The sequence below is a fragment of the Coenobita brevimanus genome, chromosome 46 (genome assembly GCF_032717465.1).
Source record: "Coenobita brevimanus isolate Jiangsu-jjx chromosome 46, ASM3271746v2, whole genome shotgun sequence".
Taxonomy (NCBI): Eukaryota; Metazoa; Arthropoda; class Malacostraca; order Decapoda; family Coenobitidae; genus Coenobita; species Coenobita brevimanus.
This window is the reverse complement of record NC_136999.1, coordinates 6,336,944-6,350,353: the sequence shown is the minus strand read 5'-3', so window position 1 is coordinate 6,350,353 and position 13,410 is coordinate 6,336,944. Positions and strand designations below refer to the sequence as shown.

Genomic DNA, 13,410 nt, shown 5'->3' with positions numbered 1-13,410 from the left:
ATATATATATATATATATATATATATATATATATATGATGGAGAAACACACATTGCATGTGTGTACATATGTGGAAAGTTTTTAACGCTCCAGCCAATCTATCTAGAGGTTTCGGGTGCTTTTCCCGGCTGGAGCGTTAAAAACTTTCCAATGCAGTATATACTGTATGTATATATGTATGTATATCTGCATTTATGATTTTCCAAACACTTTCAACTTTTCTGACGGCAGACTTCTGCTCCCGGTTTAATCCTGCTTTACTTCTACCAAAAAACATTAGTAAAACAAGTAGAGAAGGTTAATTCCTGTATTCACGACGTTTCGCACACTGTTTACGTTGTCAGATGATTGTGTGGGTTTATATACACTTTATGTGGATCAGGGAAGCAGGTAAATAACCAAAAGAACATGAGGTGAGGCGGAGTTTTTAATAATTTTGGGAAGAGGGTGTTGTAATCAGCCAATAAGAGTCGAGGGAATATGAGGAATATCATCACTCCATCCCAGATATCCTACGGAGAGGAAGAGGTTGAGATGATGAAATGATTGTGATAATTTGCGATCATCCCATCATCATCTCCACTCTTTAAGGTCCTTTTCATCCACAGTATAAAGTTTTTCTTCACTTTTCTGTTTTTCGCCATTGATTTCCTGTCTTATTTCACCCATAGTTTATTTTTTTTTCCCAAATCTTATATTTTCCTTTCGTTTCACCTGCAGTCTTCTTTTGGTGCCCCTTTGTTCATTACATCCTTATTTTTCCATCTCACTGCTCTTTCTTTTTTTTTGAAATTTCATTCATTTCGTCCTCAGAGCATCTAGTTACCAAACCCGCCTTTTTTTTTTTTTTAACCGATGATTATTCCCCGTTTTGAAAATTATTTCATTTTCCCCTACTTTACTTTCTTCCATTTTTCGTATCTCTTTGAACCCATAGCTTTTCCTCTTGTGCCAGTCTTTAGTTTCCCATATTTTTTCTTTATATTTTTTCCACACCACCATTCTGTTGTTACTTTATCCCAGCTTTTTTTTTAAACACTTAGTTTTTCTATTTTCTCCTCCCACATCCTTTTGTTTTTCTTACCAGTCATACCAATAAACCTTTTCCCACCTTTTTTTTTTTTTCTTTATCCCGCCTCACATTTTTTTTTTTATTTTCCTGTTTTTCTATTGGGGTCTCTGCTTCGTAGCGTAGAAACACTCTGTATATCTTTAGCTTTCTTCTAATTTCTTCCAAACCCTTCAATTTGTAACAATATTTTTTTCAGCTTCGCACAAAACCTAACCCAATTATTCCCTAGGCAAATACCCCTTGAGTTTTCTTTCATTTTTTTTTCCCCTCTTAATGGGGTTAATGAGATGAAAGGTCAAACTGTGCAATACACGAAACTATACAATACACAGATTTGGGGATTCCGTGTTCTTGTATGTTAATTTATCACGGCAATTTACACAGAAGGATGTCAGTGTACTCTATCTATGCAGACCCTCCAGCACTACAGTGGTAGTGCTGACAACCCTTAATTTAGTTTTGCCTTTTTGCTGTTTTCTTTCCCTGCTTTTCTGTCGCGCCTTTTCTTTTTTAACATTTTCCATTCTACGAGTTTTCCACATTTTCACATTTTTTAAAATTTAGCATTTAAATATTTTTTTCTCAATTTCTTACACATTTTTTTCTTTTTTCTCTCTCCTGTTATTCGTCCTTCTCCTGCGCCCTTTGCCTCTAGTGGCGTTCATTCACCCTTCCTCATCAGTATCATCATTAGTGTGTGCCGTTTTTACCTTCCATTATCCGTACACCTTTTTTTACATTCCTCTTTCCGTTTAATAGTTTTATCCCAGGAATTTGAACTATACTGTTTTCAGATGCCAGAAATAAGACTATTATTTTCTTCCTTCCCCATTACCTGCCACAGTGAGGAGCCTTTAATGTCCTTTGTCTCTTATTAGCTGCTGGAATTTTCTCATCACTGTATTCTTCGGCACTTCTTAAGAGTTTGATTTCCATACTATATATCACAAAGAAATAATTTATGTTTTAGAAATAAGAATCAGTAATTTTCCGTCAGTAATAATCTAATGACCAGTATGCTTATATAGGCTGATCCCGTGAAAAGTTTGCTAAATATGAGAAGGTAATTTTTTTCCTGGAGCTTTTGTTTCATTAATAAAATTAATGCTATATCAACATCCGTCCAATATTCAGTCGTTACGGAAACTGATGACTGTGTTAGCTGAAATATGGGGACTTCAAGGTCTTCAGTAATTGTGTGTGTGTGTGTGTGTGTGTGTGTGTGTGTGTGTGTGTGTGTGTGTGTCTCAGACCTACCTGGGGCGGGACATATAACGGGTTGTGGTAGCATGGCCTTTCATTTGTTCACTTATGTTTGTACCCTGTCGAGAGCCATTCCATGTTATACACACACTTAAACAATCATACACAAATTTTCACAAGCACTTCTCACCCTGCACCCGAAACATTCTACGCCTACACTATACCCGCACCTGAAACACAAGAATGGGGCTGGGTTGCTTTTCTGATAGTAAAAAGTGATGTTCCTCTGCCACACCGATCGCTTGGCATTCAGGACGAAAATAATAGAGTTTATACGTGTAAAAGTTAGTAGAGCTGCCCACCTATGTCAGACGTAGGCAGGCTGGTCGCTACACACACACACACACACACACACACACACACACACACACACACACACACACACACACACACACACACACACACACACACACACACACACACACACACACACACACACACACACACACACACACACACACACACACACACACACACACACACACACACACACACACACACACACACACACACACACACACACACACACACACACACAAGAAAGTTGGTGGCATATGTACAGTATATTCTTCCTTTCTCGCAAGCAGTTTCCACTTTATCATCACAGTTTTTATTCTTTTTCCTTCTTTCCCTTTCTCCTCACTTTTTATTTCCTATACATCATTCCTTTTTCCTCATTTCTTTTTCAACGACATTTCGCTCAGTATATATTTTTTTTAAATTTCACCCTCGTCTCTCCCTTCCCTCCACTCCATCTTTTTCACAAACAGTCTCCCCGTCAACTTTTCCTTTCGTTTCGTCTGCGGTGAAAGCCTTTGACTGCGTGTTGTCGGTCTGCTGGCAACAGGTACCACTCACCCTTTTCAGTCAACAATGCTGTTTTTTGAGAGAGAGAGAGAGAGAGAGAGAGAGAGAGAGAGAGAATTATTAACGTTCTGTCGCAACTATTAACCTTCAGGCTCATCAACTTCCGGAAGTAATGAGCGATAATTTCCATTTATTACAACTACCAGAAATAGGACAGTATATTTTTTTTCTCATCATTAGCTGCCGGAATTATTAGCAATTAATTTCCCTTGTCTCTCTTATTAGCAGCTGGAAATATGAGCAATATACTTCCTATCATTATCTTGTCATATTTCCTGGAGATGACTCGTTCAGCTACAGGACATCTTTTATATTATGTTCTCTCTCTCTCTCTCTCTCTCTCTCTCTCTCTCTCTCTCTCTCTCTCTCTCTCTCTCTCTTGACGCGTCTATTCCGCTTAGATTAGATTTTCCAAACAGGAAGGGTTAAATATGTCAGTTATTAACACAGCCTCTTGGGACTCACTTTCACGTAAACAGCTAAATTTGTCTATCGTTAGCTGGAATAGAATTCTTTTTATCATGAGAGTTAATAGTGACAGTATGAACACACACAGTCCTTTGACACACCCAGCTAAATGGTAGTGTTTGCTTTCAGTTGGTATACAGTTCCAGAGTTGTCCCACCATGAGAGAGTTAACCCCGTCACTAGTAAGAGGCTCTCCTAAGCTGTATATCATCGTCACTTAGTTTGCTATATTGAAGCGGGAAAGATTATGCCGTTCTAAAGGAGTTAATTTCCTTTTCAAAGTATGAGTAAATAATTTTAAAAAATTCAAAATCCACTGTGCCCGTCGGAGCGTAAGGGCCCCTGGCAAGGTTAGCGTCCAGTTGGAGACCGACCCACGCCCCAGAATGGCACTTACTTAGGAAAACCTCTGGCCACCACCTGGACTCGATCCGTAGAACCGCAGAGCATTCCGACCCAAGCGTTCTGCCACTCGATAACTGAATAAGATCTCCCTAATTAGATAAAACATGATTATAAAGTGATGACGTTTGAAAGTGAAGCTTAGACTTTACTGGAAGGACGCAAGTCAGGAGCGAGAAGAGTGAAGAGGAGTTATCTGAGAGGAGCGCGTGGAGTTCCTTGGAGAGAACAGAGGAAGTTTGGGAGCTTGTTGTGTTGAACTGGAGGTGCCGGAAAGATTTAGGAGTACCTGGCCATGTGGAGCGAATGGGGAATGAGGAACTGACTTGAAAAATGTATGTGAGAAAGGTGGAAGGAGAAAGATGGAAAGGGAGACCTCAAGGATGAAGACGTTTAAAGTGGGGAGGAGTATGAATGCTGTGGGGTGGAGAGAGGACTGCCTGATGGTGCACGACAAGGCGACGTGGAAACCATTTGTCTTGGATACACCCTCAGGGACCTAGACGTCTGGGTACGTAGATGGATGGATAGATAGAGACAGATAGAAACCATTTGTCTTGGATACTCCCTTCGGGATTTAGACGTCTGGCTACATAGATTAAGAGATAGATAGTTAGATAAATAGATAGCTGGACAGATGACGTGATGAATGAAAGACTAATGACAAAAATAAAACTTTCCAATTTAGATTTTCATGAATAAGAAATGCTTGAACTGTTGAGTAAATATGTAGGAACTGACGACGAAATGAATGTTTAGGCTATGAACAGATATAAATGTTTTAGTAGATGACATATTAAAGGACGTCAGGTGGTAGAAATAATACCTTTAGGTAACAGAGGAAGCACACTAAAAGTCACAGGTCTGACTTAAAAATGCAATCACGAAGTAACAATGATATAAGGTGGTTGAAAATACTGTGATATTATATATATATATATATATATATATATATATATATATATATATATACTCGTATAGTTTGTGACATCCTTTGGTGGGAAAGATGATGATGATGATGGTAGCTGTAATTTAAACAGCATAATTACATGGTGGTAAAAAAATAGAAGTGGTGACAAAGAATAATAACACAGCATAATAGGGAAAATACTAAAATATACCACGCCCTACCGCAATAAAGAAAACACAATAAAAATACAAGTGGTGCCATGGAAAACAAACGTCGCCTGACTGCAGTTATTTTATTGCTGTTAAATACTGACTCGTTTCTGCCATTTAATGTCAGTGCACAGTTAAAGTCTAAGGTAATGGCGTTGTAGTTTTCAAGCTACGCCCTCTAAATATCCGTGATCTTGTGTTTGACCTTTCAGGGTCACTCAAGGTCAAAGGTCATGTTGCCAAATGAAAGCCCATATGAGACTTCCTGTATCTTGGTAATGGTAAATATCTCTATCTAACGAGTTTCGAGTTACAGCCTCCTGAATATCCGTGACCTTGAGTTTGACCTTTCAAGGTCACCTACTGTCAAAGGTCAAGGTAACAATTAAAAACCCATATGGGACTTCCTATATGTTGATAATAGTAAAAATCTCTCTATCTTCAACAAGTTTCAAGTTATAGCCCTTCAAGTTTCAAGTTGTAGCCCTTCAACAAGTTTCAAGTTATAGCCCTTCAACAAGTTCCAAGTTATAGCCCCCTGAATATCATGTGACCTTGAGTTTGATCTTTCAAGGTCATTCGAAGTCAAAGGTCTTGGTGTCAGATGAAAGACCATATTACGATTTCCTGTGTGTTCACAACAGTAAATACTGTATATCTTCAACCGTTTTCAAGTTACAGCCCTCTAAATATCCGTGACCTTGATTTTGACCTTTCAGGGTCATTCGATTACCTCCAAAATTTAATCAGTTTCTTTGGGGACCAGTGCCCACATATCTTGAAAGTTTCGTGCAACAGCTGTTTTTCCGTAATGTTGGTAACAAACAAACAAAGAAATTCGACCTAAAACAATACATCGTTGGACTCCGTCCGAGGGAGGTAATATTGCGTTTGCATAACAGAGAAAGCATAGTACGAATTTCAGAGCTCTAGTGCAAAAATATAATCGAGAAAAGTGACATGGATTTTTTTTTCTCTTCATTTTTATCGTAGCCAGTAAAATATATTCACGCGTTTGAGATCTGAGTGGTGAGGGGAAAAAAACGGAAATTTATTATAGATCTGAAAGGATTTGCGCGCGTGCGTGCGTGTGTGTGTGTGTGTGTGTGTGTGTGTGTGTGTGTGTGTGTGTGTGTGTGTGTGTGTGTGTGTGTGTGTGTGTGTGTGTGTGTGTGTGTGTGTGTGTGTGTGTGTGTGTGTGTGTGTGTGAGTGCTGATTTTGGGTATTCTTTCACATATACGACTTCCCTTAATATTTAGGCTCCCGTGACTCAGGTAAATAAAATCGTTTGGCGCTTGCAGAAATAGAGTTCTCCCGAGCATGAGAGTTACGAACGCTCCGGCTCTTATGGTCTGTATTTTCGTCGGTTAAGGAAGTTCCCCAGCACCTCTTCGTTAGCGATTTATTTTTGGATACTTCTAGTTATTATCAGTTTACAGTATATATTATATATGCTGAAAACGGTAGTATCGGAATGATTTATATGGCACAGAGGAGGATAGTAAGGAGTAATAAGCAGAATAAATCGCTTGGGAGGAGATTTTAGGGAGCTTCCCTAATCGACGAGACTACGGGCCTACGACTTCTACTCAGATGCATATCGTCTGGTGTTAGCAGTATTAGAGCACTAGAGTTGTCCCAGTCATTCCACTAGTAAGACACTCGGGCTCTTATGTTGCATTGGCATTAGCTGAAACAAAATACTAGAGTTGTCCCGACCAGGAGTTAGTTATTCATTATTGACAGAAACCCACCTGATGAACCTGAAATGGTCTGAAAGAATCAAAATTGACTGAGGTATTCCTGGATCGCTTTGCATGGATATGAATATGGCTGAAGTGAACTGGAATGCCCCTACTGAATCCAAGCTGGCCTGAATAGATGTAACTGGACTTAAAATTGATATGATTGGGCCTGACTGGATGAGATGCTGTTTGTGTGTTGCGGAGAAGGTAATTGGTGTATTGCTGAAAGAGAGTAACTGAGGAATGACAGAGATTAATGCAAAGAAGATGACATACGGCTGTGTCGATAAAGATTAATGTAAAGATGACATAAGGCTGTGTTGGTAAAGAATTATGATGAAGCAGCCATTATGTTGTGTGTCATGTTAGGGAATGGTTTATTGGTGAAACTGGTTCGTAACATGAGGGGTAGAAAAGTTTATGAATTGCTTTGTCTTCAGCATAAAATAGAACGGGTTTGGAATACAGTATTATGTTTGGATGACTGCTGGCTGTCTGTATAAATGGATGAATATGGGATGAAGGAAGGGGCGGAGGGATGATTGGATGATTTTGAAATTATTCCTACAACAAATATATCATTATGACAACTTTATTTTCCATTTTCCCCCTCCAGATCAAATGACGGTGAGTTAATTTCCCCTCATTTTTTATTCTAGATGAAGCGTCGATGGCTGAAATTCCTCTCGCCTCCCTTGTTGTTTCCTCCAGTCAAACGAGAATAACTAACTTTGTCCTACTTTCCCCTACAAATGAAACTACTGTGGCAAGATTTCCTCAGTTTTCCTCCACACCGATGACGATGGTTCATTGTCCATATCACACCACAGTTGCTGAATTCCCTCTTATTTTTCTTCAAAATGAAACAATGATGAATTTTCTCATTTTTCCCCCTCCAAATCAGATTCACTCTGCTTTTTTCCAGGTCAAACTTTTTTTTTTTTTTTTTTAATCGAATGGCGATTGTGAAATGCCTTATCTTTTCCTCCAGATAGAAGGGTAATAGCTAAATCTCTCTTTCTCTCCCTTTTTTTTTTTTTTTTTTTTTTTTTTTTTTTACTATTGCAGTCAAGCCCCTCAGCGTGCACATCCTGGGATCGAGAGAGCCTCTATCGGCGGGTCGGGAGTATGAGTTGGTGTGTCAGAGTGTAGGTGCTCGACCCCCCGCCTCTCTCACCTGGTGGCTTGACGGAATACAGCTGACAAACGCAACCACCTCGGTAAGTACTAGACAGCACAACTTTATTTGAGATATATGGGTAAAATGATTTGTCTCCTGATATACTTGCTCCATTTTTACATTTCTCCTTGGGTGCTGTTATTTTCGCTTGTACATATTTGTGCAGTACTTTGGCGGTAGAATACCTATTGTAGAACCAGAAAAAATATCATTTAAGAAGCCGTGATACAGAAAAAAAATCAATTTTTTAAATTTGGGGGGCACTCCAGGCATTCCTAAAAAAACATAATTGCGCTGAAACTAGTGGTAGAACTAAGTTATTTGAATGTGTGCAGAAACAGTAAAAATAATCGCTTCCAGTGAGTTCAGATAAAAGAGAAATAAACCTTTTAGAATTTCAGAGCATTCTGAACATTAACAAAATTATGAAAATGACATTAATTCATTTGTGGTAGGCTGAAGCGCCGACGTCCACCACTTGATGTAGTGCAACTTACGTTATTTAGTGCTACCTTCAGGCAATTCTACACAGAGTGACAAACCAAATGATTTCTTGTAGCCCGGGAGACCATTTGTCACACAGGGTGGTAACTATATAACTAAATGAACGCCTGATGGTCTAGTGGGTTAAGACTCACCAGCCAAATGTGGTTATTGGTCACGTTGTTCTTGCCGTTGTCTGGACTGAGTAGCTTAGCTTCCATCCCCTACATTACTTATGGAGCAGTAAAGGACTGGATGACCGATAGAAGATAGTGATACTAACATCAGCACAAGGCGATTCGAGTGAATGTCAAGTTCAGAACCATTAACAGTTTTGCTTCTTTAGAATTAATATCCACGAGAAATTAATTTTTTAGACTTTCGAAACACTCCGAGGTTTCAAAAGATATGTCCCAAAAGACATACCTGTTTTGAAACTAGTAGCAGACCAAAACACCCAAACTCTTCCAAAATTATCAACAGTGATTTGAGTGAACTGAGTGGAGAACGAATAACATGTACCCAAGATCTGCAAGCCTAGATAAATGAACCATTCAGCCTTTCGAAACAATCTAAACTCTCCCAAAATCATCAGTATTATAACATTTTGATACTAACAGCAGAATCAGATGATTTGAATGAAGCTTTGAGTGAATTTGTTTTAACATCTTCCCAAGAATTGCGAGCAGAGAGAAATGAACCTTTTAGACTTTCGAAGACTCTGAACTCAGCCAAAAATGTCCCCCTCTTATCTCCTCACCTCCTCAGTTGTCAAAAGATGATCGTCTTCGTCTTTGTCTGTGATTGGGTCGGGATTTCAAGACTCCTCAATCCGATTCCGAGGGAGGGACCACTTTTCCATTTTCTATCATTTCCTCCTTTTATTGGATTTCCTTTCTCCTCTCGGTCTTTCGTTTTTTTCTATTTTTTCTCACATTTATTTACCGTTCTCCTTTCGATCGACCTGTATGCGGTTCCCTTTTCTGCTGTATTCTCTATTTTTGGTTTTTCTACACGGTCTTTCGTTCTTGCATTGCCTGCTATTTTCTTCTTTATAATGTCCTCGGTTCGTGGTTCATTTATGTGGCTGTTACAAGTACAGTGCGGTCAGTAATTTCTTCACACAAATTAGGAACTTCAGAACCAGAAGAAATCTTGCAAATCTAACTAATAATATTTTAAGAGGTTCAGTTAATGCATATTTGTGCCTGAACACTTTCAGCTGCGACTGATCCTGTGTAGCAAGTGGGTAAGTTGGGTGGGAGGGAAATAAAGAATCCTAGCATTGTCCCTTGGTTTCCGTTCCACCCTACTTATCCACGTGCACCTGCCTTCAATAATTCCCTTACATTGTCTGGAAAGTTTGTCAAAGCCTAATGAAGTCTTACTAAACTGGCCAGTAATATTTCAAGCGTGTTGGAAGGGTCGGAAGCTCGTTTCATTTCTTCGAATTCCAATCTCCTTCAGATACTTCTCTCCGATTCTCATGCTCCACCTTTTCATTTATGGAGACGGTGATACAGTGGGTAGCATCTCCAAACCCCAAATGGAAGAGCCTGAGTTTGATCCGTAGGCCGGTCAGACCATTTTTCTCTCTTATATACCTATTCATCCAGCAGTATAGATTGGGGGGGTCCTGGATGTAAAGTCGATTGCTGAGTTTTTTTATTCATGGGAGAGATTGTAGCCTGGTAAAAACTGATTGCGTTAATGGTCCTCGTGTATGACTAGCTTCATAATCTAGGCTAATAATATTCCTACAGCCCAATATTAAACGTGGAGAAAGTCATATTCTCGCCAAGATACAGTAAACAGAGTATCATCGGCATGTCCACACCCTACAAAGACATGTTCAGTCCCATAACTCATAGCTGCCAAAGCTTGCTGTCATGCAAGGACCTATTTATTTCCACAGTCATTTTCCAACCTTGCTCTCATCCTCTTAAAAAATGAAAAAAAATCGCCATTATATTGTACCCTTTCATGTACAGTCACCCCAAAAAGTATCGCGCAGGTAAGGCACGACGATATCCGAAATCATTATAGCTCATGATTTCTCGGTAAGATTTAATTGTAACCGCTTTGCTATACATATTATAACAATACGGACTAGAACATGTAAGCCATAGACAGCATCCTTGAGAAAGCAAGTATATCACCATGGGAAAAAAATCGTTCAGTTTCCAGCAGCCATCGTCGGATGTCTCAGATTGCTTCGCGTCGAGTTTGCGCCTATACTTTTTGGTGTGAGTGTACACTCGAGGAAAGTTCCGCGTTATACACTCACTCATCACTTCGAAATAGTAAATGTAAGACAAACCGTAACGAAGCAGTAGCCAACATTAATCTGTTTGGTAACTGTGTGAGAAGGCTGGGGATGGAAGAGGCAGGGGTAGGAACTATCAGCTCCCTCAACCTTCCTTCTCCCTCCCACACAGTAGTCCCAGACATTTGTCTGGCTACTGCTTCACTAGTGGTTGTCTCACGCATAAAGGTCCGAACTGGCAGGCAGGTGTATGAGGCGGAACTTTCCTCGAGTGTACTTGCAACCATGTCTCTGCATGACAGCTAGCTGTCACACTTTTGTGCTCCCCCTCCCTCTTTTTTTTTTAAGCATTTATACACTGTTCCAGTTAATGGGAATTAGATTAGGATAATGTTGATGGATTTTCAGTTTCCTCTCTTTGAATTCAGCCAAACATATTAATGATAGTGGTGGTCATGGTTTTGTGTGTGTGTGTGTGTGTGTGTGTGTGTGTGTGTGTGTGTGTGTGTGAGAGAGAGAGAGAGAGAGAGAGAGAGAATGCTGGTGATAATGATGGGGACTAAAGAGACGATACTACGGTGAAGTTATATAATGCTGAAACCCCCGCAATCCTGTATAATCCCCACAAGAGACGGGACATCACGAAGAGCTTTACACACACACACACACACACACACACACACAGTATATCCTATAGCTATATATATATATATATATATATATATATATATACTGTATATATACTGTATATACGCAGCTATCCACCGACACACAGTACACTCAAATAATGCACTTGCGCGCGCACGTGCTCAGCCTTTCATACTCCACCCACACAATCCATTCAAGCCACTGGTGACACACACACACACACACACACACACACACACACACACACACACACACACACACACACACACACACACACACACACACACACACAGACTTTTACTCAACCCTCACGGTACGTTCAAGCAACTATTGACTCTCTCTCTCTCTCTCTCTCTCTCTCTCTCTCTCTCTCTCTCTCTCTCTCTCTCTCTCTCTCTCTCGTTGTTTTCGCCAACCAGGCAAACATTTCGAAGGGGACCAAAGTAACAGGATCTATAAAATTGACTTATGAAGGAGCGGGTCAAGGTCAATGGTTTCCCTGCACGAGAGAGAGAGGGAGAGAGAGAGAGAGAGAGAGAGAGAGAGAGAGAGAGAGAGAGAGAGAATTACCTGACACGGAATAAGATTTTTTTTTTAAGTGGGAGAGACCAAATTACAGTGTCCAGTTGGGCCAGAATATATATATATATATATATATATATATATATATATATATATATATATATATATATATATATATCTACCAGGATACTAAAATGAGAGTCTGTTGGTCTTGAAGTACCTCTAAAAAGAAGAGGGAAAGGAAGAAAAAACTTTAATACAGTTCACATTCCATCTAAACTGCATACTAATCCTCATCCTCATCATCATTGTCATCCTGCCCATTTGCTAGTAATTCACGGGTAAGAGGAATCCAGAAATAGGGACAAGGAAAATACCAAGTAGTTCTATAAATGGGCCACACACATGAACTCCCTCATATCCCAAGCCCCAGAAATTCTCAAGTCTGCACACAAAAATGCTCCTCATAATACGCGTCAAAAGGGGACCGCCTCATCGACGAAAGAAAAAGAAAAAGGAAAAATTATGTAACTCTTGTCAAGTGCTGATACGTATACAAGGTAGTATGTAAATAGCTCTTCACTAGAAACTCTCTCTATGATATATTAGGTGTTGCGGGGACGGCTTAGTCTGCTGGTGTGACCGTGGGTGTTACATTGGGGGTAAGAAATTAATACTGTAAATGATGCTGGATAGACGTTGATAGTGTTGAGTGAGCCGTTTTCGGAACGTAAAAGAGTTCACCCACGTAGTGGAAAAGGAAAGTTTTACCTGAATCACCCTGCACTTCATGCATCCATTTCTATCATTCCTAAGTGCTTTTTCTGAATGCATCCTGAGGACTCGGCTGAAAGGAGGGATGGGGGAACTCCTTGAGGGTAGGGTTGGTTGGGGGTAGGAGTGGAGCAGCGAAACTTTTTATATTTTTAATCAAAACATCTCACCTGCCTCAGCTAGAAAAGATATATAGAGTTATCCATACCATAAGAAAGCTGAAGGAGGGATGGGGGTAGGGTCCTTAAGGGTAGGGTTGGAGTGGCAAAACTCTTCACATACTTATACCAGACATCTCACCCGCCTGTGCTGAAATAGAATACTAGAGTTATCGTGAGATAAATAATGAAGTTTGGTTCTAACCCCTGCACTACCAGGCGTCTCTCTGCATATACTAAACGAGCTCCTTTCATTATAGCAAGAATTAAACAAACACGACATACGACTGATGTGATTATTAACCTTCGTGTAGTCGATAGGCATAGAATTAACGATTCTTCGATGGTACATTGCTGGTATATACTGCATAGACTGCCTCAAAATTCCGCGTGTAGACCTCGAATAGCCGTTTTACCTTAACTTGGCCCAGATTTTTGTCCT

At 39.9% G+C, this 13,410-nt stretch overlaps 1 protein-coding gene across 1 annotated transcript in view; it reads left to right on the top strand.

The window, feature by feature from the left end:
• The window catches only part of LOC145398804 (adhesion molecule nephrin-like), a 169,767-nt gene that overhangs the window by 116,869 nt on the left and 39,488 nt on the right, over nt 1-13,410 (top strand). The window contains exon 6 of the mRNA XM_080271613.1: nt 8,006-8,157. Coding sequence (XP_080127739.1) covers nt 8,006-8,157 — 152 coding nt within the window. The remainder of the gene's footprint in view (nt 1-8,005; nt 8,158-13,410) is intronic.